Source organism: Euprymna scolopes, chromosome 8 (assembly GCF_053919585.1).
Source record: "Euprymna scolopes isolate OS-2025 chromosome 8, ASM5391958v1, whole genome shotgun sequence".
Classification (NCBI taxonomy): domain Eukaryota; kingdom Metazoa; phylum Mollusca; class Cephalopoda; order Sepiida; family Sepiolidae; genus Euprymna; species Euprymna scolopes.
Genome location: NC_136489.1, coordinates 154,776,455 through 154,803,225, shown reverse-complemented (window position 1 = coordinate 154,803,225; position 26,771 = coordinate 154,776,455). Strand labels below are relative to the sequence as shown.

Genomic DNA, 26,771 nt, shown 5'->3' with positions numbered 1-26,771 from the left:
AATTATAATTATCAAACACTTTTTTAGAATAATTCAAGATGTGCACCGTCTGGAAAATATAAACTAAGAGGCAGTCAACCAGTGCTTATGCAACGTTCATGACTTCTGCTCGTTCGAACACTTTGGATTGTCTAACGTCTGCAACCGAATTGTGCAGTTATTAATTGTTCATTCCCTTTATTCCGGTGGCAGTTGTTTGGTGGCCCAGAAGTAAAGGCTTAGCTAATGGGGTCAAAAATGGCTTTGTGGCTGGGTTCGAATCTCCTGATGGACAGAAATTAACACTCCCTACACTGATGATCACTAGAGCTAGGACAACAGCATATTCTTTTCATTAATTTGACTCAAGTATATATCTGTTGATATGTTATCCGCTTTTATATAGTGTGATGTGGTTCTTGATTGATTAACTGTGTCGGACATACACTCGAGAATCAAAACAATAATAATATGCTGTTGGCATAGCCCTAGTGATCACGTGAGCAGAAACACTAGTGTTATTTAATTATCTTTTTCTATAATATAAATCTCACCTGTCTGTTTAAATGTATGTATGTGTGTGTGTGTGTGTGTGTGTGTGTCTACCTAAAACTTTCGACAGAGGTGACGGATTTTCATGAGATCGGTATTGTTTTGAAGCTCCACCCTTCGGACGACAAATATCGAAAAATTGGCTAAAAAATATTAATTCCTTCACCCTCTAACTGGGCACTTTTTTCAGATATTTTCGAAAGTCATCCCCTCTTTTCGATTGACTAGCCTTAATTTAAACCTTCGCCACTTCCGGTTTGGCAATGGACGCAACTGCAAAGACGTCACTTTTTTTTTTTTTTTTTTTTTCCCCCACATTCTTTTCCTACTGTGCGGTACAGGTTCGAGTCTGCTTGCCTAATACCCCCCCCCTTCTTTTTTTTTTTTTGCTTAACACACATCTCCAAACACCCGGGCAACGCCAAGCACCCAGGCTAGTATACTATAAAATATACATGAAATATGTGTCATATTGAAAACACTGCATCAAAACGATTGACTCTTTCTACTTGATTGCATTTCATGACATTTTTCTAGTTTTAGAATGCTTAAAAACAAAGGTTTGATATGCAAAAGAACTAAAAAAAAAAATAAATAAATAAAATTAAAAAAACTCGTTTTCTGACATTACCATTGATTCAAACTTTAAATTGACCATTGCACGGCAGTTGGTATTGATTTAAAATATTTAAAAAAAAAAAAAAAAAAAAAAATTTTAATCAATTTTTTTAAGTTTTATTACTATTCATTATTTTATGAATGATTCTATTTTGAAGAGAATTTCTTTCCAAACGAAGAAACAAAAAAAAAATCCTTGTAAATGTTTGCACTTTAATTGGCTATGAAACAAACTAATTGAAATATTGATTGATCCTTCGTAGATATCTGTTTGTTTCAATGACCCTCACCTCTTAACTATCCTAGCTATTCAATTTTTTATATTTATTTATTTGTTTCTTTGTTTATTTATGGACTTATCCTCATCTTCATAGTTGGTGTTTCACCACGTTTCAGCCAATTGTTTCTCTGGCCTTCGTCAGGTGGTTAATCGCAACAGGACAGGAATGCTGAGTCTGGTGCTGTTTTATAATTTGTCGTTGTGGAGAGAGAGAGAGAGAGAGAGAGAGAGAGAGAGAGAGAGTTGTTCATTTTTTTTTTTTTTTTTGTTCGTTTCATAATTTAGGATGTTCGATTCAACAATATTTTTTTATTAAATCAAAACATAAAAAAAACCCTGCGATTATATCTTTTTTCATGCAACAAAGTTAAAAATTAATTATCCAAAATGTGTCTTTACGAGAGACTATTAAGGGCAGTGTTTCCATTTTCATATAATTTACGATGCTAAAACCAACGAACCCTAAATATTTTTATTTAGATGAAAACATTTAAAAAAAAAAAAAAAAAAAAAAAGCTGCGACAACTTTTTTAAATTAAAAAGTAAATGTTATGGTAAGGTTTTTTAAAAAAAAAAAAAAAAAAAAAAGTAGTTTTTAATGCAACTAAAGAAATTATGGTAAAATCCATTGAAAGCGGTCGGTGGTTCTATGAGAAAATAAAGCGGTGTACGCATTATAAATGTTTCTTTTCTGTGTCTTATGTTATACATTAGTACATTAGGGGTCATTTCGAGTTAAAAGTTTATTTACTGCACTCATCTGGACTAAAGAAAATCATGATTTAAATATGTATGTCTCGTCTAAATAACTAACGATGAATATCCAATATGGCCGACAAGACGGGTGATCAAAAAATCAGATCGAGCGTACCGCGTACCGGAAAACGAAATGAGACTAACGAATTGAGACCTCATTTGATCTCATTTCGTTTTCCGGTACGCTCGATCTGACTTTTTGATCACCCGTCTCGTCTGGTCGGCCATATCAGAGAATTATCGTTAGTTATTTAGACGAGACATACACATTTAAATCATGATTTTCTTTAGTCCAGATGAGTGCAGTAAATAAACTTTTAACTCGAACATAAGACACAGAAAAGAAACATTTATAATGCGTACACAGCTTTATTTTCTCATAGAACCACCGACCGCTTTCAATGGATTTTACCGAAATTATAATTATTTTTATTTATTTTTATTTTTTTTTTTTCAAACAAAACATTTTAATAAAACAAGGATAAAAATATGAAAAAAAGGCTGCAGTGGCTTTTTTTTTTTGTTTTTTTTCACTGAACAAAACTTATCATATTAATAACACCAATATCTATTTTTTAACATACATAATAAATCGTATTTGCGTTATATTTTTTGTTTGTTTACTTTTAATAAAAAATACAATTCCTCTACAACTATCGTTGCATTTTCATTTTGTAATGTTAAAAACTAAATGTTTGTGTTATTAATGCTTTGTTACAGTAAAAAAAAAAAAATCGCCGCAGCTAAAAGGTTCATCCTTGTTTTATTAAAGTGTTTTTAACCTTAAAAAATACAAAGAATGAAATTAATTTTTTTAAAACCTTACCAACGCAGCTTCTTTTTCTAAGTGCTTTCATCTAGTGAAAATATCGTTGGTTTTAGCGTCGTAAATTACATTTTGTATTATTAATCTTTATCAATTTTGTTACATTAAAAAACAAATTCGTTGCAGCTTTCTGTTTTTTTTTTAAATGTTTTTTATTTAATAAAAAAATATCGTTGAATCAAACATCCTAAATTATGAGATAAAAAAAAAATGAACGAATCTTAGTAATCGAGAGTTGCTTCCCTTTTCACAGTGACACCTTATAAAACAGCGCTTTAAATCTTAAAGGTATCCTCAGTAATTACTGCCTTCCATAGTATTCTAGCGGATTAGTTACTCTAACTAATACCGTTTTGACTGTTTTTATCCAAGTGGAGTTTTTTTGTTTGTTTTGCTCCTTTGCCGTGGCAGTACATCAATATAATATGCTCACCCGTTAAACTGTAGACTTAGTTTTCACAAATGGGTCCGAGCTGAAGAATGTTTAACTGTGTTTGAAAACTAGCGTTAAGAAAATAACTTAAAATCTGTTGTTTGCTGGAATTATCTCCCTTGCATAAAAAAAAAAGATTCCGATGATTTTTGTTACTGTTTAAGTAATACCGACAGTTTGTTAATTAGTTTAGAAATCCAATACCTATAAGTCTATACGCCAACATATGAAAGCGCCCAACTTTCTATTCATAAATATTTAATGTTCTTCATCGTATCAGATCAGGAATGAAAACGAGGGCTTTCTAACACTCAAACACATGGTTTTTCTGCTTGCACTATTTAGTCGAATAAAAAAAAACATCTGTTCTGTTTTGCTACTACACTTAATCTTGTTTTTGTTTTTTTTTTTTGTTTTTTATCAGTGAAGGATAAATCTTTATAGACGGGGGTAATTTTATTTTTGTCCCAATCCAAACTACCTTTCTTAGAGTTTCCTCATTAAAACTCGAATATCTAATTCTGTCTTTGTGGGAAGGAAAGTAAATAGTTAACATTTGAAGTCTATTCTTAACAAATAATTTTTTTTTTTAACACATACAGCCGTACACATGCACACACATATACACACAAAATGAAAAGAAAAGGAAAAAAAATATGGTTCCAAATCAAAATCTAAAACATTTTTTTTTTTTTTTTGCATATATATATATACTAGATTTGATTTGATTTGCTTTGCGGCATGACGAGTCCATTTCAGATTATTTAATGTCGAATTTGTATACAATTGAGTTATTTTGTTGTTAATTCAAAAAATAAATAGATTATTAGAGAATTGCATCAGTAGTGAGATATCTTCTGGAGCGGTAGAAGGATCCCACCATTTTCCCAGCGACCTGCGCAACAGATCTGATGTATGCGTCCATTTCAGTCCAGGAGTAAAGGTCAAACTGGTTTCTAAATGTTAGAATGAGACTTCTTTCTATTCTACAAACCTTTACTCCTGAACTGAAATGGAACACGTACATCAGATCTGTTGCCCAGGTCGCTGGGAAAATGGTGGGATCCTTCTACCGCTCCAGAAGATATCTCACTACTGATGCAATTCTCTATCTATAGAAAAGCCAAGTACATCGAAGGATGGAGTACTGCTGCCATATCTGGGCAGGAGCTGCTAAAAACAGCCTGTCCTGCCTTGACAGAGTACAAAATAGACTTCATAGTTTAGTGGGGGATGCCCTTTCTCTTACCTGCAACCTCTCTCCCACAAGAGACGTTGCGAGCCTGTCTTTGTTTTATTGTTATTTCCGTGGTAAGTGCTCGTTTGAGCTCCAATCTCTCGTCCCCCCTCGCCAATCTTTCACGAGAAACACCCGTCTAGCTGAAACTACTATCAATAATTTTCTCCACTCTTTATCTGTGCCTAAATCCAAACGTAGATTCCATGAGCAAAGCTTCTTTCTCAGAAGTGCACGACTGTGGAACTCTCTTCCGTTTGCCTGTTTCCCACCTGACTACAACTTGGATATCTTCAAGTCCAACATAAACAAATTCCTGACAAACCGCCCTCTTCAGACTATCAAATCTTCAATACTAATGATTACAACAATACTATCTCATTGATTTACTGTACACGCAATAACCCTTATACTTGAGTGGCCTCCTGGCCTTGATAAGTGGTGACCCCCCCCCATGTAAAAATAAAAAAAAAAAAAAGTTTTATTCGCATTATATTTGGATTCATCAGACTATTTGTTCTCATCTTGTTTCACAATGTTTCGGCTGATGTAACCTCCGACCTTTCTCAAATGCATCTTGTCAAACTCGGGAATTTGGACAGAATTTTGATAGAATTTTTAGATGCAGATTGGACTAATTCTTTATACAGACATTTTCAATTGCATGTCGACATCCTATATGAACCAGAATCGCAATGTTCATCGACTTTGTCCACTACATGGCATAACAATGATTTTTAGTACATCAGAACAAAAATTGGGCTTCTTTTTTTTTTTTTTTTTTTTTTAAGAGTGGCAAAGGCTATTCATTCATTTCAACTTATTTTATTTGAAAATTTTACGCCTGAAATTGAATGAAGATTTAATTTTGAGAAGGTAAATCTCGAAAATATTTTTTTTTTAAATATAACAAAAATTCGATACACTATGGTTGAAAAATGAACATTTAATTGATAATGATTGACTTCTTTCAGTCACTTGATTGATTTTGCTTTGTCTAGTGTGATTTAACGAAAGCCAGAAGAATAGTTGGGCGAAGCATCGTAAGACAACATCTAAGAAACATGAGAATAACAAATAAACGATACTCATTTCAATGAATTGCAATTTAAATAATATATATTACCATTCGGTACAAACCCGACCATGGAAGATCAGATAATAAAATAAACGTGGATTTATGACCAAAAATTCCAACCTTAATCGTCCGTCGGGGCCCGTGGCGCAGTGGTAGCAGTGTCAGAATTTTGACAGAATTTTTTACACCCCCCAACAAAAACTGCGAATAAAATATTAAAAAAACCCGTAATTTCTGTTTCTAAAGTGGGTTGTTTATTTTCTTTATGGAATATACTTCCAAAATAAACTATTAAAGTTATTTAAAACATAATAAAAATATTATTTTTTATTTGTTAAAAGACCGTGTAGACAAAATGTCCGCATATTCACCGCGAGCGGATATTTTGTCAACACGGTTTTGGAACAATAAGAAATAATATTTTTATTATGTGTGAAACAACTTTAATAGTTTATTTCTGAAGTATATTCCATAAAGAAAATAAACAAAAAAAAAACAGAAATTACTAGTTTTTTATATTTCATTCGCAGTTTTGTCTTAGGGGTGTCAAATTTGCAATGGCGATTTTCCCAAAGATTCTGACACTGCCTGCGCAGTGGATAGAGATGTTAAATCTCTACGTTTCCAAGTGAGAATTGTCTAAAGATAGCGGTTTCAATCCTACCCAAAAGCCGGCCAGAGGCTTACTTGGTCAAAACGTGGTGAGACGACAACAATTATGGAAGGCAGTAATTGCTGAGGATGAAGTTAGGAGATTCGGAGTTCCTATCCCATCGTGGTTACCACCTGATGAAGGCCAGAGGAATAGTTGGCCTAAACATGGTGAAACAACATCTCAAAAAGATGAGGATGATAGTCCGCAATAAATAACTAAATAAGACTCATCTCAATAAGGAATTCCAATTATAATATATTGCTTCTTATTGTTAAGCACTCTAGACTGAAATTAAAGTTGGTCACTTAAGCTTGTATGCGCAGATCATGGTGCTATAATTATAAGATTACTATAGTCATCTTATACATTTATATAAATGTTAATTTCAACTGTATTTTTCGTAGTTAACGTTGGCCGTGTGGCTTGTTACTTGATAATATTCAGATATGGCTTCGTGGCCAGGTTCAAATCATAACTCCCTGATGATTCCTGTAAAGATGAAACACTAGTGTATGTAGGTATAAAAAAAAAATAATTATAGTAATAATTTTTATTACTTATATAGTGTGTGTTTGTGTGGATACGTACGGTAACTGCTCCTCCATCTTTGATTATAGTGAGAATTTCAAATCATCCTCAAGAAAGCTAGTAAAAATATTTCAAGAAATTTACGTTTTGTGTTTATCTTGTCTCGTCTTGAAAACAGTGAAATGAGCTCGAAGAAAACAAATACGCAAGGGAGAGAATTGCGTTAGTCAATATTTAGAGTTATTTCCCTTTAATCTTTTTTTTTTTTTTTTTAAGAACGAGAGCTATAATTATATTTCATTCAGAAAATCAATTTATCAAATAACTTTTTTAAATTTTACTAATTAAACATCTTTTTGAACCAAGATTTATTTAGTTTATTTTCATTCAGAAAATATTTAATGTTAGCTTAGAAATATACTGTGGGTCAACAAAACACGGTAAAAAAAAAAAAAGTCACACCGTTTTTTTTTATTTTTTATTTATTTATTTTGACGGTTTTATTTAAAGATTATATTTATATTGCACCAATTATTAACGTTTCCGTCCAAATATGAGCGAAAATTCATTTTTCAGGCGCGTAAACTAAAAATAAAAATAATGCGCATAATATTTAAAGGGAAATAATTCTGAATAAACTTTCTAAATGTGCATGTTTTTTTCTTTTTTTTTTTTTTTTTTTTAGAGAGAGAGATTGCAATTATACACAGAAGCCTCTGTTAAAAGGAGATAATACGGATTTTATATACAATCGCAATTAACTGAACATTCGAAAAATTAAAGAAAGAACATCCTTCAAAGTTTTGCCTTTTAATTGTGCTTATAATGTAACTGATTTCGATTATCGTTTAAACATTAAAAAAAAAAAAAGAATGCGTTATACATTTTACGTATACTAACTCGTAAGCACTTAGACTACAAATTATTTTTATTACAAAAATTTTTTAAAAAAAAAAACAATAACAATGATGATGTGCGTCGATCGACGTTTGTTTCCCTTTTTTCTTTCTTTTTTTTTTTTTTTTGCCAATTCGGAATCTTAACTCATTGTTCTAAAGAAGGTAACTATTTTACTAAGAATTGTGCGGACAAAAAGTTTTTTTTTCCAACTACTTCATTTAAATTAACAAAAGTTTTTTATAATATTAAAATAAAAATGTAAAATGCGACGATACTGTAATTTTTTTTACATATTCAAGTAATAGTTTCTTCTCCAGAACTGCTAGACTTTGGAACTTCCTTCCAGGTTCCTGCTTTCACAACTGTACTGACATGCAGAAGTTCAAGTGTAATGTAAACAGGCAACCTGCTGCTCAACTCCCTACATAGTACCCTGCAACGTATGTCCCCGATAGTAACACCATACATCAAAGTGGCACCGTGCCTTGTTTAAGGTTTAAATGTAAAAAAAAAAAAATTTCATTTTTTTTTTTTGTAAGAAACATGATTTTTTTACCTAGTTTAGTAAAATAGTTGCCTCCCTTAGAACAATGAGTTAAGATTCCATATGTGTGTGTGTGTATATATATATATATATATATATATATATAACACAAAATGCTAAAATATATTTTCTGTCTGAGGTCGCGTTATGTTTAAAAAATAATTATTTTCATTGTTCTAATCAGCAATGTACAATTAAGTTAACCATCTCTCGTCGCCATCTTATATATTTCTTTGTGCCTCTGTAGTAATTTAGAGGAAGTGTGACTACTTTTTAGTGTAGTCATCTAATTTACATGTGTGTATACACACCACAAACACATATGTAAATTAGATGGTAAGTCTTTATAATGAGAATCGTTTTTATATAGAAAATAAAGTAAATAGATTTATTAATTATGCCAAAAAAATTGTTTTAAAAAATACGGTAGCAGTTTATAAATTTTCGGATGAAATCAAGTTTTTTTTTTTTACTTGGGAATCACAACTTAACAAGGCCTGAAGGTCACTTGAGGATAAGGATTAATGAATGTAAGGTGGTAATGCAGTAATTGTTAAATGATGTAAATTAGGTAGAATTTGATTATTTATGGGAACGGCTCAACAAGAATTTGTTTACATTGGATTTGAAGGCCACCATGTTGTATTCCACCAGGAAGCAAGACAGCAGAACAGTGTTCCACAGGCAGGCAGTTCTGGAAAAAAACTTTATGGAATCTGCACTTAGATTTAAACAGATGGAGAGTGGGGAAAATCGTATATAGTGGTTGTAACTAGTCGAGTGTTTTTTTTTGTGAAAGTTTGGCAACAGGGAAGCATACATTGGAGTTCAGTCGAGCACTTGCCATGAAAACAACAATAGAACAGAGACAGGCTCACAATGTATCTTCTGTGTTGGATAGGGTGTGCCGAGCAGCTCCTCCCCAGATATGGCAACAATATTCCATTTTAGTTTTTCTGCTAAAAAGTTTCTTTGTATCTTGGCTTTTTCATTGATCTACGGATTTCAGCATCCTAAACTTGGCTCTTATATAGGTAGAGGATTGCATCGGCAGTGAGATATCTAAAATGAGTAGATATATATTTTTTATGCATATACACAATATATTACAAGGTGATGTAATATATTGTGCATAGATTTGACGGTTCTCTCCAGAGATGAAATATGAACGCCTCCATGTAGCTTGATTGTTATAAACACATTTATAGATATGTTTCATATTACGTCAACGAATGAAATTGTCAAAAAATAAATATTTGTTTGTTAATGTAGCTTAAAATAAAATAAAAATGTAATGATATTCTTCTAAACACCTGATTTTTGTCAACAAAGTTGAATATAAATAATGCTATTAGTTGGCGAATGGGTTAACGAACTTCTCATCCCTTTTTTTTTTTTTTTTAAAGATATTAAAATTAATTAATCGATTCAAGAATCACGATTAACTATATCCGATGATGAGGCCCAGCTTGCGGGCTTTGGGGAGTGTGGAGCCACCCTTTAATTGACATTGCGCCCAGGTCCACTCTGACCCGGAGTGGTAATACCTGTTAGGGTCCAAACTATGGGTTAAATAGAAACCGACTTGGAAAAAAATATATATTCTATTAAAAAAAATATCTTTAAAATAACTGGATTCAGCATTAAATAATATGAAAAGGGTTGATATGCCGTAAAACAACCAACCAAACCACAAATCCATTTTTTTGTACAAGCAAGTCACTATTTCGATTACCTGCCCCCCCCCTTTTTTTTTTTTTTTTTTAAACAAGATAAACAGATGATTGAATTTCAGTTGCATTTTTTTTTTTCCAGATACAGTTCTCTCCCCTAGATCAATAAAATTTTACTTTAAGCAGATTTTTTTTTACAAAAAGATAATTCCATTATATTTTATATTTACCTTTGGTTGGTTGGTTGGTTGGTTGGTTTTGTTTTACGGTATATCAACCCTTTTCAGGTTATTTTATGCCGAATCCAAAGATTTTGAAGAAAAAATTTTAGTAGAATATATTAGTTTTCAAGTCGGTTTCTATTTAACCCATAGTTGGGACCCTAACAGGTACTACCACTCTGGTCAGAGTGGACCTGGCAGCAATGGCAATTAAAGGGTTGGTTCCACACTCCCCAAAGTCCGCAAGCTGGGACCTCACCACTGGATATAGTTTAAGGTCATATCCAGGACCATATTTACCTTTAAACAGGACAATTATTTAGAGAATAAATGTTTTAACATCATGTAATGTTTATTGGTTTATTAATCCATGTAATTCGATAAAATATTTCTAAGCTTTCATTAAGTTTTTCATTAGAAAACAAATCCCACTTAACTATGATCATAAACCTTTGCACAGCAATGTAACCTTGGAGAACAAAATTTATTATAAAAAATCCCGAGTGTCTAGAATGTGTCACACACTGTGTATATACACATTTACTTGGTCGACAAGTGTCTACACAATTGACTTTCGAAGTGATTCCAAATCAAAATTATATTAGCAGGATACTCTGAACTAATTCATTATGAATCCATTACTCCTAATAAGATTTTTTGTGTATTGATATTCATATTAAAAAAACCCTTTTTTCTATTGATTTAAAACTTGCCATGGTGTTTGCAAGTGTGTTGTGCAAAAAAAAAAAAAAAAAAAAAAATTTTTTTTTTTTTTTTTTTTTGTAAGTTGGCAGGCAGGCACGAACCTGTATCGTGAAGGAAAGGAATGTAAAAAAAAAAAAAAAAAAGTGACATCATCGCCAAACCGGAAGTGATGTAGGCTTAAATTAAGGCTAAACAAAGGAGGCGATAATTTTCGAAAATATCGGGAAAAAAAAAAAAAAAAAAAAAAAAAGCAACCCCTCTCTCTAGTTAACTGTCCAGTTGATGTTGAAGGAATTAATGTTTTTAGCCAATTTTTCGATATTTTCATCTGAAGGGTCGAGCTTCAAAACTATACTGATCTCAGGAAAATCCGCTGTCTCTGTCGAAAGTCTTAAGCAGACATACATACATACATACATACACACATTTAAACAGACAGGGAAGATTTATATTATAGACGAAAATACAACTTTGTTATATATGGGTCATGGAATTGCATTGATCTGCAAAAGGTCTAGCTAATTTGCATATTCTTTTAAAAACATTCATTTTAATTTCCTTTAAGTTTTTTTCAGTTTTCTTTCATCTTTATTTATTACATGCAATTATATTCATGGAGATATTCTATATGATTTATACTTGTGTGATGTTTGTGTAAAAAGGTTATAGTAAACAAACCTTTTTCTATATATCTTTCTATATGCATAAATACATCCGCTTAAAAAATTTTACCTACCAAACTCCTGTCAGTTTTTTTTTTTTATTCGAACCTATGCAAAACTTTATATTTGGGTTTTAGCTGGGAAAATCCGTGCAGAAGTGTGAAAATAAAAAAAAAAGTTTTTTTTAATGGATTTTGCCAGGTTAAGGTCGAACGACCACATTACAAATATGCATGTGTAACATAATAGCTATTAGTTCATGTTTTAATTTTTAACCTTGCAAACATGCCTTTATAGTTCAGGCATTAATTTCAAAGGAAAAAGTAAATCGTAAGCTAAACATTTTTGTTGTTTCGATTCTCGATGATGGCACAATTTTTTTTTTTTTTTTTTTTAACTTTTAAATCATTATTTATTGGATCAAATATAATTTCCATCTATAAAAGTGTAATTGTTTGTGTACATTTCCCCACCAAACTACTCATGTTAAATCTCGAGTTTGGAAACTGGAAACTGGCGAAAGGGTATTGAAATTTGGGAAAATCTTTTTAATCGGTTTTTGGCCAGAAATTTGGCTGTCGAGGTCAGAGTTCAACAATTTAACCTTTGAAAACTCTACCAAACTCCTCCACCAATTTTTGGGTCTAAACACTTGAAATTTTAGATGTAGGTTACTTGAATATGGATCAAACTTTAATTCGATTAAAGCCCAAAAACAACAAATGTTAAGGGGTCAACACTGGGGGTCAAAGTTTTAAAAAATTTGACCTCTGCAGTCTACAAATTTGACCTCTGCAGTCTGAAATTTTACATAAAGTGTATTCAGACATAGGGCAAGCTTTTTAATCGGTTTTTGGCTGAAAATTTGACTGCCAAGCGATCAAAGTTCAAAAATATTTATATTTGTGGGCTCTAGCAAACTATTGAGCCAATTTTGGGTCTAAACATCTGAAATTTTACATAAAGGGTATTCAGACATGCAGCAAGCTTTTTAATCGGGTTTTGGGCAATAATTTGGCTGCCAAGAGGTCAAAGTTGAAAGAGTTGACCTTTTCAGACTCTACCAAACTCCTCTGCCAATATTTTTATATTTGTCATCCAATACATTGAGCTTCAAAACGATACTGATCGGACCTGGGTCAAAAGTTTTTGCAAGACATACAAATACACACATTTTGCCTTTTTATATGTAGAGATAAGATATAGAGATAAGATAGATAAGTGATAAAATGGACAGAGCAAGAAGAAAAGAGAAAGCTGGAGAAATTCAGCAGAAAAAAATGGGGGATAAAATAAGTAGAACGGAGAACACAAGGACAAATTAGAGAAAGAAACCCTAGGAATTATGAAGACAAATGAAAGCATAAAAATAAATAAGTCAAGATGTGGATAAATGAAGAAAAATCATAAATATTTCAATGACCCATAGCTCTTTTTTTCTTTTTTTGATTCTGGTGCCGACTTGTCTAGAAGAAGCACTTGCATAAACAAATCTCATTCGTCTTTAATTTCAAAAGTATCTCCATCTTGCCATTCCACCTTCAAATGAAATACAGCGTAGAGAAAAAAAAAACACCTTTTCTTCTTTTGCAATCTTATTTACTAGCGGGACCTGTGAAAATTCCACAGGGGACTCATTCATATGTAATGCATTGATGTTGGCATTCTGTAGATGTTCAGTGCAAATGGAGATGCTCTGATAATATTGTAGCTTTTTTGTTAAAACTGCAAAAATATTTATCTAAGCTAGGAGGGACGCCCGGCATAGCCCGATCGTAAAGTACGGTTTAACATTTTGATTCATGCAGATTTCGTATATATTATTATAGAGTTAATGTTCTATCGCTTTTTACATATTATAAAGTTGCGATTTCAAAAATAAAAATATATATCTATATGACTTGGGTGCATTAGCTTGAATCAAAAGCAAAATGAAAAATTATGAAAAAAGTACACACACACACATATATATATAAAACTTTAGTTTCTTCAGACATAACTGAAACGAAAACTTATGAAGAATTCTTGATAAAATTATTTATAAAAAAAAAAATTTTTTTTAAATTTAAAAAAAAATAGATGACTGTAGTGCCATCAGCTATAATCGAAACCAAAACTTATAATTTTACCAAGAATTCTTCATAACAAGAAATGGAAGAACATAACAAACGATCCGGATGTAAGCGTGACAGAAAATAACACACACACACTATCATTAATATACAGACGCCTTTTTACATTTAATCTACAAAGTCAAAAGTGAACTGAAACAAATACATTGAGAATATAATGAAGGCTGCTGCAAGGAAGGTGGGCTCCTTCTATCATGCTAGAAAACCACTCCAACCTGAAAGTAAACTATATCTCTACAAGGTTATTATTCGCCCATGCATGGAGTATTGTTACCACATCTGGGCTGCTGCATCACCCACTTTTGCTGCAATGTTGCATCTCTGTAACTGTGTTACAAATATTTTAATGAAATGTGCTCTGATGAACTTGTCCCCCCGCCCCCCGTGATGTACATACCAGACAAATCCGCTTAGCAAAAAAAAACAAAATCACACCCCTTCACTGTTGTTGTCCCTAAATGCCAGAAAACATTCTACTCTAATAGCTCCTTCCCTCGAACAGCTAAACTTTGGAATTCCATTCCTGCTACCTGCTTCCCTGACTATACTGATATGTAGAAGTTCAAATGTAACTTAAACCAACATCTTCATTTTTCTTAAGGGGCTACTAATCGACACCATGTTCAAGTCCAAGTAGCGATATGCTTTGTTTGGAGTGAAGGGGAGTTTAAAAAAAAAAAAAAAAAAAAAGAAAAAAAGTGAAGCATGGTTCCCCATGAATGCACAGTGAACAAAGCATAAAACAAATGATTAAGTTAAGCATTTATAACCCCCCCCCCACCCTGCCGCCTCACTTAGCCCCAAAAGTCCCCAGAGGACGTCAAACCCTGGTGAAAATGAATAAACTGCAATTTTAGGCCTTAACATATGTAAATTTGAGTTCTACACCATTTAAAATAAGAAATTCCATCATTTGCCCCCCCCGCCTCATTTAGCCCCAAAAGTCCCCAAGGCCTTAAAATATTTAAATTTGAGTTCAGCACCATGCACAAATGCTAAATAGACATACACAGAAAATTTTGGACAAATATGGTAAAATAGTCCCAAAAATCGAGTGTTTTTATTAGCCCTTAAAGAGCCCCTGGGGGGCGCACCCAAGAGTTATCGCAAAGTATAGAGTAACAAAATTATATAGAAATTAGTTAGTTACAACTTTTTTTTATAAAAATCCAAGCCCTCATTGTTTCTAATAAGCACAAAAGTGTCAATTTTAGCTATTTTAACCCGAAAGGTACTCCTAGGGGGGGTAACGAAAGTTTTCCCAGAATATCTATTCTGTTACTTTTTTTACTCATATCATGATTAATGTTTGGGCAAATTTTACAGGTTCACCCTTCTGTTGTTATGGGGCTAAAAAACAATACTCGCATATACATGCCACATTTTCTTTAACTTTATTTTTATTTTTTAAGGAATTTCACTTTGTTTAATATCTACAGTATTTCTGTTTATAATAAAGAATTCTGCATTTTTTTTTTTTTTTTTTTTTTTTTTTTTTTTTACTAACAAGAAATAAACTGTTTAGAAAAAAATATGTAATATTTGCATACACATTTTTCAGTTTCTTTCTATTTTTTTTTTAATCGGTTTTCATCTGGGGGGGGGGGGGAAGGGGGACAGCAAGTTCTACCAAATTTCAACGATCGTTACACGGTTGTCTCCTCGGCAATGTTACTCATTCACCTTGAATGGCTTTCAGGTCTTGATAAGTGGTGACTTCCATGTAAAAAGAAATATTAAGAAAACGCTTCTAACATTAAAGGGAGGTAATTAAACTAGCAAAAATCCCAACTTTTTCAGAAGTGAACATGAATGATAAGGCAACCACGCATGTAACCAATCAGTGAAAAGGATGGAGAGAAACAACCAATCAAAATCATTTACAGGTAACATGACAGTTATTTAACTTATACAGAAGAAATCTACTCGAATTAGAAAGTATGATGGACTGGCAATCAAACATTAAGACAAGACAATAGGAAGACACCCATGGCAGACATGAATACTGATAAATAGAAAACAAACTAACCTCTCAAATTTTTTTTTTTTTTTTGACTTTTTAAGTTCAGACATTTTTTTTCTATGAGAAGCTGTTCCAAAAAGAAGGCTGAATTAACTATATTTCAAGGGTATGATCCCCCCACTCCTCTGAATAATGTGATAGTTACCATAATTTGGACTTGTGAGAAAACTTTCGCAAAAGGATATGACATGATATGATACATTTCTTTCGACACACAATTAACAAAATCTCGAATCGTTTTAATTATCACTGTTTTTAAAAGTCATGTATACAATTGTTTTGTTTTTTTTCTTTTTGCTATAACAGAGATTTTAAATCTTCTCGTAATATTCTACATCATCCAACTGGAAATTTATCGATTTTATTAACCTGCGAACCTTGATAAGGTGTGAGTTCCTATTTTTGGATTAAAAAGGAAAAGTTAGACACAAGGTCATTTATTTTTATATGGAAAAATCCAGTTCCCTTAAATTAAGGCATGTTGCATTATTTTCGGTATGACTACGACAATATGGTTACAAAAAAAAAAAAAATTGGAAGATTATATTTATTAACTGCAAGTTTTATACACAAAGAAAAATTGCGAAGTACCAAAAAGGATATGATGTATTTCTTTCGACATAAAATTGGTCAATTTTTACTACGTGCCCCAGCGTATTATAAACACCCCAACCTCTCCATGTTAAGAACGGCTTTCGGAATAAACTCCTGCCAACCTTGAAAGCCGTTCTTAACATGGGGAAGTATAGAGGTGTTTATTTTAAAAGCCGTTCTTAACATGTAGAGGCTGGGTTGTTTATAATAATGCTGGAGCACGTCGTAAAAAGTTACCATAATTTTTTTTTTTTTTTTTTAATCCTCTATTCTACAGTCTAAAAAAGTTAGGCTATAGCAAAGCAAGAAAATGAACATCAAACAATTGTACACGTGTATATTGAAATGGAAATAGATGAAATATTCAAAGTATAGAAGGGTCACCAGTTAGCAAGTGCTAACTTAACACATGAACCAAATTTTGGAGATGAAAAATTGAGAATAACGAAATTTTATAACAAAATTTTATGTATTTATTTATTTGCGGACCGTTATCCTCATCTTTATAATTTTTGTTCCGCAACATTTCTGCCAACTCGTCCTCTGGCCTTCAGGTGATTAACCGCGATGGGACAGAAATGCTGAATCTCGTAACTTTGAGACTCAGCATTCCTATTTCATTGCAGTTAATCACCTGAAGAAGGCCAGAGGATGAGTTGGCAGAAATGTTGCGGAACAAAAATTATAAAGATGAGGATAACAGTCCAGAAATAAAGAAATAAGAAATAAATAAAGACACAAATTACTCATCTCAAAAGAATCCCAATATAAAAAAAAAAAATTTACATCCGCAATTTTATAAGAAAATTATTTTCAGTCTTGTGTGTCATGAGTAGGGCTAGGACAACAGCATATTCTTTTCATTGTTTTGACTCTCGATTGTGTATCCGTTGATATCTTATATGCTTTTATATAGAGTGATGAGGTTTCTGTTGATTATCTGTGTCGGATATATACTCGAGAGTCAAAACAAATATAGGAATATTCTGTTGTCATAGCTCTAGTCATCAGTCAGCTATTATCACATGACCTAACTTTTCCGGGGCTAGAAATTAGGGAACTCTTTCATACCAATAGTTAAGCCCCTTGATTCTTGGAATGAAAAATTGTAGTTTCAGATGCAAATATCGTTTCTATTGCATTTTAAATCTTTAGGTATATTTAACATACAAAAAATTTTTTAAATACCTAATGTAAATTATTCATTGAAAACGAATTATTTTTAGTTAATTATTATGGGGGGGGGTATAGAAAAGGTATTAGTGTTTAACGCAAGTTAAAATTGAAACAGGCTGGCTGATTTTTATATACCCCCTCCTCCAACTCCGTGCAGTAAATATTGCAATAACTTGAGAACTCTCTCATTAAGATACTCCTTTTATGGTTCTTTTTGTTTGTTTTTTTTTTCCACTTTAAAGCACCTGTTGTTGATGCTAACACAATATTCTAAGGACCAATTAGAAGAAGGAGTTCCTTAATGTTAGATGCATGCATTTGGATGAAGTTTATGGGACTTGCTTTGAAATCAAAGAAGGAAAATCAGGGCTTTCTTCCTTGGAAAGTTAAACAAGAACTTGAAAGACTTTAAAAGAAAAAGAGAGGGGTTAGAATGGGGGGAATGGAAAAAGGGGGGAGAAAATAAAGGAGATAAACAAAAAGTGTGTAGAAAAAACAAAAGGGTGAAGAGAAGGGGAGAAAAGGGTGAAGAAAAGAGGTGAGGAGAAGGGAGAGGGTGAAGAAAGGGGAGAAGGGAGAGGGTGAAGAAAGGGGAGAAGGGAGAGGGTGAAGAAAGGGGAGAAGGGAGAGGGTGAAGAAAGGGGAGAAGGGAGAGGGTGAAGAAAGGGGAGAAGGGAGAGGGTGGGGAGAAGGGAGAGGGTTGTCGTAGTGGTAGAAGTAATATGATGAAAGGAAGGAGGAAAAGAAACAGAGGAAAAGGAGAAAAACAGGTTGGGGGAGAAAATGAGAAGTGGGGGGGGGAAGAAAGCAGTAAAAAAAAGGAAGAAAAATTAAAAGAGGATCTAGAAGATGATTATGAAAATATGGAAGAAGAGAAAAAGATGTAGAAATTGGAGAGAAAAGGGGTACGTGTAGATGCAAGTCAAACATCTGATGCTTCTTTTACAGGAGAGGGAGAAAGAGATGGTGCAAGTACTGCAAGTATGAGCTATGTGAAGAGAAAAGAAAGAAAAGGCAACAAAAAGGATACAGATATGTAGAGGGAGGATAGAGAGCGAGCGAGCAAGAAAAAAAAAGAAGGTCCTCGAAGAATGGTTCGGTCTATTTAAACAAATCCATTGTAAATTGGAGTTAGTGCATATGTACCGAGAAAGCAAGGATCTAGGTCAATGGAGAGAAAAGGGTAAAAAAAAAAAAAAAAAAGTGGCCGTCCAAGGGTAAGGGAGGTGCGCGCGTTTATTCCATAACAGAAAAAGAGGCGCTGAGGGTATGATGTAAGGGTAGGAAGCCTCTGAAGAATTTTCTCTTTACTTCATGTCTACCTTCTACTCCCCTCACACATATGGTCGGCCACGCCCCTCTCACTTTAAAAAAATAAATAAATAAATAAAAAATAAAATAAATCTATGTCAATAAACTGGAGCATTTTTTTTTTTTTGTTTTATTTCAGTTTATTAGTATTTATTTGCTTTCCCACCAAAGCAAAATGTGACACGAGGTCGTTTTTGTTTTTAGCTCCAACCGCTTCAGCCTTTAAAAGCTAACAATTGTCTGCAGTGAGGGAAAGAAGGAATGGGAGGGGGGAGAGAAAACAACAGAGCAGTCAGATTAAAATATCCGAAAGAAAAAAATAAAATAAAATAAACATCGGTATTGCAAAACTGAAGCTCCAAAATTGTTATATCATCCATTACGCATTCATTTAGAAAGTCGAGTTTGGCACATAAATAGATTCGGTGATATTTAAAGGCATAACACAATATCTAGAGTATACTATTTGGTGAAGACAAGTTGCTATTGTAACTATAGCTGGGTGAATACTGGGGATCCTTTGTAGAAAAATCATGGTCAATAATTGAAAAACAAGTTCTTTTGCAAAAAGAAAATAAATGAAAACAGAAAAATAAAGAAATAGAGAGAGAACCCCAGAGGAAAAAAAAAAGACTAAAGGGGAACAGTAACAAAGGGAAAAAGCAACGAACCGAAATGAAAAAAACTAACAAAAACGAAAATAAAACAGAAAAACGAAACAAAAAAAGAAATCAGAAAAACGAAACAGAAAAAGAAATCAGAAAAACGAAACAGAAAAAGAAATCAGAAAAACGAAACAGAAAAAGAAATCAGAAAAACGAAACAGAAAAAGAAATCAGAAAAACGAAACAGAAAAAGAAATCAGAAAAACGAAACAGAAAAAGAAATCAGAAAAACGAAACAGAAAAAGAAATCAGAAAAACGAAACAGAAAAAGAAATCAGAAAAACGAAACAGAAAAAGAAATCAGAAAAACGAAACAGAAAAAAAAATCAGAAAAACGAAACAGAAAAAAAAATCAGAAAAACGAAACAGAAAAAAAAATCAGAAAAACGAAACAGAAAAAAAAATCAGAAAAACGAAACAGAAAAAAAATCAGAAAAACGAAACAGAAAAAAATCAGAAAAACGAAACAGAAAAAATATCAGAAAAACGAAACAGAAAAAATATCAGAAAAACGAAACAGAAAAAATATCAGAAAAACGAAACAGAAAAAAATCAGAAAAACGAAACAGAAAAAAAATCAGAAAAACGAAACAGAAAAAAATCAGAAAAACGAAACAGAAAAAAAATCAGAAAAACGAAACAGAAAAAAAAATCAGAAAAACGAAACAGAAAAAAAAATCAGAAAAACGAAACAGAAAAAAATCAGAAAAACGAAACAGAAAAAAATCAGAAAAACGAAACAGGAAAAAAAATCAGAAAAACGAAACAGGAAAAAAAAATCAGAAAAACGAAACAGGAAAAAAAAATCAGAAAAACGAAACAGGAAAAAAAATCAGAAAAACGAAACAGAAAAAGAAAAAATTGAGTGTATGCCAATGAGTTGGACAGACTTCCTCCTTTGGAGAAATTATCAAGAGAATACAAGCAGTCCTCGGTCGCATGTATATTCCGGTCAGGGGAAATACCAATCTTAGGTTTTTGTAGTTCTTGCAGAGAAGTGTCAACGTTCTCCTCACTACAATGCCTGGTATTTCCAACTTGTCACCCATGATTAATATTATTGTTTGCTCCTCTTAATAGGGTTGAGCTTTCATCTGGATAAGTTTTGCTTTTGTAAAGATTTACTCTTTGATAACATAATTAACATAATTTCAACAATTAGATTCTCAGCAGTATGCTTAAAGTAGGAATGAAAAAATAAATATTTTCGATTCCAAATTATAAAATATTTTAACACTAAGATGAAGAACAAAATTCAAAAATAAAAATGGACAATGGAACCACAAGAGTTTTGGATAGATACAAGGAAAGAATGATTGCGGTTTCCAAAGACTGTCCAAGGATACAGGAAATATTGCAAATATCAAAAACAAAATTAAGACAAATTTCAGAATTTTTTAGATGAGGGCTGATTGTGTATATTACATGTATTAATCAAACTATTGTTCTCATCTTGAGTGTTATTTGTGCAACGTTTCGGTAGGATTGTCCTTTGATTGTCCTCAGGCATGTTGGTTGTTTGGAAAAGAGAGAAAAGTTACTGGCTCCGTAGATATTATCATATTCTTTGAGTTAGTCTATTTTACGGTTATAGTTTCGTCCATAGCCATAAAACAGACAAATACAACGGAGCCAGTAACTTTTCTCTTTTCTTTTCCAAACAACCAACATGTCAGAGAATGGTCGAAGGCCAAACCGACCAAAACATTACACAAATGACACTCAAGACGAGAACACCAGTCTGATCAAAACAAGTAATATAATATTAAAACTAATTTAAACGTAAAGTAAATTATTTGTGTAATTTTCAAAAGATCAATTTAATCGGTTCCAAAATGTCTGAAAGTTGGTTCCATCGACTCTGGTTGGTGTTTTCCAACTTTTCATCTGTCTTATTGAACAATCTTGCTCCTGGCACGACCTCTACCAAGGGAACCGATATGAGGTCCTGAATGATTTACATTTGAACAGCTTTCCTTTGTGGTGGCGGGTTTCCCTCGTCCAGCACCACGTCCAATACCAGCAGAATTTAAAGCATAATTGTACATAAACGGGTAATGGGCATGTCTCGACTCAGAAATTTGGACAACATCCAGTGGTTTCCTTAAAGGAACCATATGGGCCTTTAAAGAATAATGATTCTCCAAACTAAAACTGCTCTCTCCATATATAAATGGTCGGATGACAACACCGCTCTGCCGTACATCTTCATCCCACATAAGTTCTTTATTGGTTTCACTCAAAGTCTCAATTTTACTAAGCATCTTGTCAGTCAGCAACTTAGAAGGGATTTTTTTCCTTCCATGACAACTATCGGAGACATTTCTTTCCGGTCCTTGATCAGAGGCATGTTGACATTCTGCGGATTCATCTTGCAGCCTCTGTTGTTTTTTATCATGGCTGATAACATCCGATTCAATAATCACCTTAGCTTCACACCTCAACAAGTGGAAGCGCATATCTTCCTTCGGCACCATGTGCTTCGTATTGAACGGGCAAGCTTGCAAAGGGTTAAGCATATGCTGGCTATGACACTTCGTTAGATGAAGAGGCATTCTTGCTGACAGGATACGATGAGTGGAATCGTAGGGGCAGATCATGTAGTTGTCCGATGACATCACAGACAGGTTAGACATCTTTTGGCTCAAAAATATTTCCTCTTGAAAAAGAGAGAAAGAAAATGGTAAATGGGTCAGAAGAAAAAAAGAACATTGATTAAATAATAGGTATTAAACGGTAATAGGTATTTAAATTCTTTAACAAATAAATAAATTTATAAAAAAAAAAAAAAAAAATAAGGTCGCATGGGAAGAAATTGAAACATGTACAGGGTGGAACAATGAAAGTTTTTTTTTTTTTTTTTTTACAAGGGTGTCACCACTTATCAAGGCCCAGAGGCCACTCAAGGATAAGGGTTAATAGGTATACATTAGTCATTGTGATTTTAGCATAGTAAACAGTGGGAATTTTGAAACTTGGATTACTTAGGGGAACGATTCAATTAGAACTTGTTCACATTGGACTTTTTCTTTTTTTTTTTTTTTTTTTTTCATAGGTATCAACTCATTTTCTAGGTCAAAGAGGCAACTCAAGGATAAGGGTTAAAGAATGTACAGTAGAAATTGGACAATATAATAATCATTAGTAATGAAAATTTGTTAAATTTGATAACTTATATGGAATGTTTCGCCCCTAACGAAAACACTACAGCTTTGTTTTGAAATTTTTTATTGGGGACAAAAAAAAAAAAAAAAAAAAAAAAAAAAAAAAAATCAATTCAGGTAACTTGATTATGTAGTAGAGATGACATCTATTCTATCTAGTTGCTTTCTGCCTCAATCACTTTCAAATTCTCGTTTTCTTAGAAATAAAATGAAAATAAGTTGATTTCTATACCTTATATAGCTTCTTTTTTCTTTTTTTTTTTATTCAATTTTCACCCCAAACAAGGCAGTGCCACTTTGAAGCAGGGGGCTACTAATAGGGACTTAATTAGCGGGGTCATTATGAAGGGAGATGAGTGGAAAGATGTTTGTTAACATTACACTTGAACTTCTGCATATCATTGCAGTTGGGAAAGCAGAATCCCGGAAGGGAGTTCCAAAGACCCGCAGTTCTGGGGAAGAAACTATTGGAGTAAAAGGCTTTCTTGCACCTAGGGATCTCTACTGTAAAGGGATCTCTACTGTAAAGGGATGAGACTTAGTAGCTTGTCGGGTTTGTTGGAGGTAGTTACGTCGGGGAGGTACAAGTGTTTGCAGTTCGTCAGAGCATTCACCATTAAAGTATTTGTAGAACAGGCAGAGGGATGCAACATCTCGTCAATGGGACAGAGGCTGAAGCCTAGATGACATTTCAGGACCTATCAGGTTGGCGACTCTTTTGAACCCTGTCCAGGAGCGAGAGACAAGCAGCAGATGCACCAGCCCAGATGTGACAACAGTACTCCATACATGGGCGAATGGTTGCCTTATAGAGGTATAGGATACTGTCAGGCGTAAGTATTTTTCTAGCACGGTAGAGGGAGCCAACCTTCCTTGCAGCAGCCTTGGCAATGCTCTCAATGTATCTATTCCAGTTCATATTCCCTGTAAACGTTAGGCCGAGGAGTTTAAAAGAAGTACTTTCAGGCAATGTGCTTACCAACCTTTTTTGGTTATTGTAAGCGAAAACAAATATTTTTATCACGTTTCTGAAGTTTTGAGATGAAGATTAGTTCGAACTACTGTTGTCATCTTGAGCGTGATTTTCACGACGTTTCAGTCGATTTAACCTCCGACTTTCAGGTGTATCTTGTCGAACTCGGGAATTTGGACAGAATTTCAAACAGAACCTTTTATTTAGTTCACGGGGGTAGCATGTTCTTGTTCTGTCAGCCATGACTGGATAGAGATCCTAAGTAATTCGCAAATGCATTTTTTTTTTTATTCAGGCGCCCACACTGAGGATTGAACCTTCAGGAGAACATCACATTTACAGTTGATCTTTCCCAGTACTCTAACCACTGCGCCACGGGTTAATTGTAAACATGATATTCTCCTGAAGGTTGAAGGTTCAATCCTCAGTTTGGACGACCGAATAAAAAATACAATTGCAAATTACTTAGGACCTCTATCCAGTCATGGCTGACCGAACAAGAGCATGCTACTCCCGTGAAGTAAATAAAGGGTTCCTCGCAAAATTCCATCCAAATTCCCGAGTTTGACAGAAATATTCCCAAATTCGACAAGATATACCTGAAGAAGGTCACAAAATGAAAACGGCAGTCTGATGAATAATACATAAATATTGTATATGATTAGTTGAAAATAAGTAACTATTTTACCAATAGATGAGTGGCTATTGCGGGCTGCCTTTACTATATCGAAATTTTTCTTTTTTAGAAGTGGGGGGGGGTGAAATGGCCATTTATCTACATAATTATAAAACTGTGGATCTTGATTGGTTGCATCTTGTCTCCCAGGATCGGGTAATTCTATCTTTTAAAAAACACTATGACAGGTGAATTTATCTGCATGAATTAAGAGATCTTTTATTGAAAATAGGCTCTTTCGGTCTTTTACTGACAATCTATACCCATGAAGGGATACCTGTGCATGAAGTTTTTGTGGCAGGAGGTGGGCAATCTCCAACTACACCTCTCCCGAGTCGACATTGTTAAATACCAATGGCAAGTGAAGTGTATGTACAGCACGACTGGAAACAAATGCCGAGATAAGCGGAGAGCACACAGTGTCTAGAATTCCCAAATAGTCACCCATCTGATACTAGCCAGGCTCAACGTGGCTTAACTTCGGTGATCTGACAAGAACCAGTGTGTCAATGCGATTATGCCATATATATTAGATTGGTGCAAAAATAATGTTAGATAGTTGAACGTCAAAAATGACATTTTTGCCCCAACCTTATATATAAAAGTGAACGTGTGTGTGTGTGTACATTTCCCTTCGCAATAACTGTCAATTTTCAGTCTACAGACTCGAAATTTGATATAGATGGTACTGAGATTTGGGAAAATCTATGTGATCGGTTTCGGCAAGAAATTTGACTGTTAAGGGGGTCAAAGTTCAACGATTTGACCTTTGAGAACTCTACCAAACTCCGACAATTTTGGGTCTAAACACTTTAAATTTTAGATAACGGTTCCTTGGACATGGATCTAACTTAATAACTTTATTTAAACCCAAAACAATAAGTGTTAAGGGGGTCATAATAGGGGTCAAAATTTAAAAAATTGACGTTTTTTTTATTTTTTTTTGCTCAGCATACACCTCCAAACACTCAGGCAACGCCGGGCACCCATGCTAGTATATATCTACGTGAATCTTGTCTTAGTCGATCGAGTGATTCCATCTTTTAAATACGGGATGACAGGTAAATACATTAGAACCTCAGGATACAGTGGCCTTTTACGATACGGTTGTTTCAGGCTACGGTGTGGAATACGGTGTTTTACGCCCCCCTGGTTATGGTATTTGCCCTGCTTTACAGGGTTATCTATGTTATTTGATTATATACATGTGTACTATGTATCTGTACTGTATTTTGTTACTAATTTTGAATGCCGTATTCCGGGATTCTACCGTTGGCATGAGGCAATGTCGGGTAGCTCTGCCAGTATCAAACGAGAAACAAAATGGAAAAATTCTCTTTAAAAGATTGCGATGGCCGATCAAATTCCAGTAGCAGAAAATAATGTCAAAAAGCGCATATACCTTTTTGTATTGCTCATAAGAGAAACTTGAAAAACCATATCAAAAGCAAACATTAGTCCTTTGCCTCTCCGCCCTACTACCACCTTAAAAAAAAGTTTTTGTTTTATATATAATCTCAAATAAGGAATAAACGTCTTCAATTTCCTAACATTTGAAAAGGAAAAAAAAAATATCCAGGCAATTAAGTCAGATTCCCAAAACATTGCCGTTGTGGAGTGTAGAGGGGGAGAGAAAAAACACTTTACAACCATTATTCTGTCACAAAACATGAATGGTTATGGTTAAGAAGATTGGCACCAATTCTTGTAGGAATTGGTTCTGTCAGGAATGGTGCCAATCATGAGATAGAAAACTATAGAATTATTTCTGGCAATCAAAGAAAATCAACAATAAAAAAAAAAATAAATAAATTTAAAGAAATTGTGTTCCAAAAGAAACGTTAACCGGTGCAAGTTTTGTAAAAGATCATGTTTAGTCTGGTATAAGGTCAATTGTGAGAGCGTCTCAGTAAGATTGACAAAGAGAAAACTATGTACATTATGTGTGTGTGTGTGTGTGTGTGTGTGTGTGTGTACAGGGTGTCCGTAAAGTTACTATACAGTCTTATTGTTTTATATTTGTATTAATAGTTAATATTTATTTTTTTTACAGGTTTATTTAATCAAGCATGTTACGCAAGTTAACTTTGGAAGAGCGCAAATTTATTGTACTGTTAATATATTACAGGTTGTCTGTATAGTAACTTGTAAGACTGTATAGTAACTTTACGGACACCCTGTGTATGTATATATATATATATATATATATATACGGACACCCTGTGTATATATATATATATATATATATATATTAGTGATGGGACGATTTCAATATCCCCCGATTCCCATTCTTTTAAAACCCTTTAACCTGTATTTTGAGTTGTTCTCCGTTTTCAGATTACTGTAAAAAGCCACGTCTTTTGTGCACATATTTTCTACAAAAGATACAACTTTTAAAGTGATCTGCAGA

General features: G+C 33.4%; 2 protein-coding genes across 5 annotated transcripts in view; one reads left to right on the top strand and one right to left on the bottom strand.

Annotated features, from left to right (window-relative positions):
- The window catches only part of LOC145283848 (uncharacterized), a 334,049-nt gene that overhangs the window by 236,082 nt on the left and 71,196 nt on the right, over positions 1–26,771 (top strand). The gene's annotated exons all lie outside the window — the stretch shown is intronic.
- Positions 13,721–26,771, bottom strand: part of LOC145283849 (uncharacterized) — a 71,049-nt gene continuing 57,998 nt past the window's right edge. For both annotated transcript variants that reach the window (XM_080132960.1, XM_080132961.1), the window contains exon 2: positions 13,721–22,207. In XM_080132960.1, the coding sequence (XP_079989086.1) occupies positions 21,441–22,184 (744 nt within the window). In that variant the 5' untranslated portion in view covers positions 22,185–22,207 and the 3' untranslated portion in view covers positions 13,721–21,440. The remainder of the gene's footprint in view (positions 22,208–26,771) is intronic.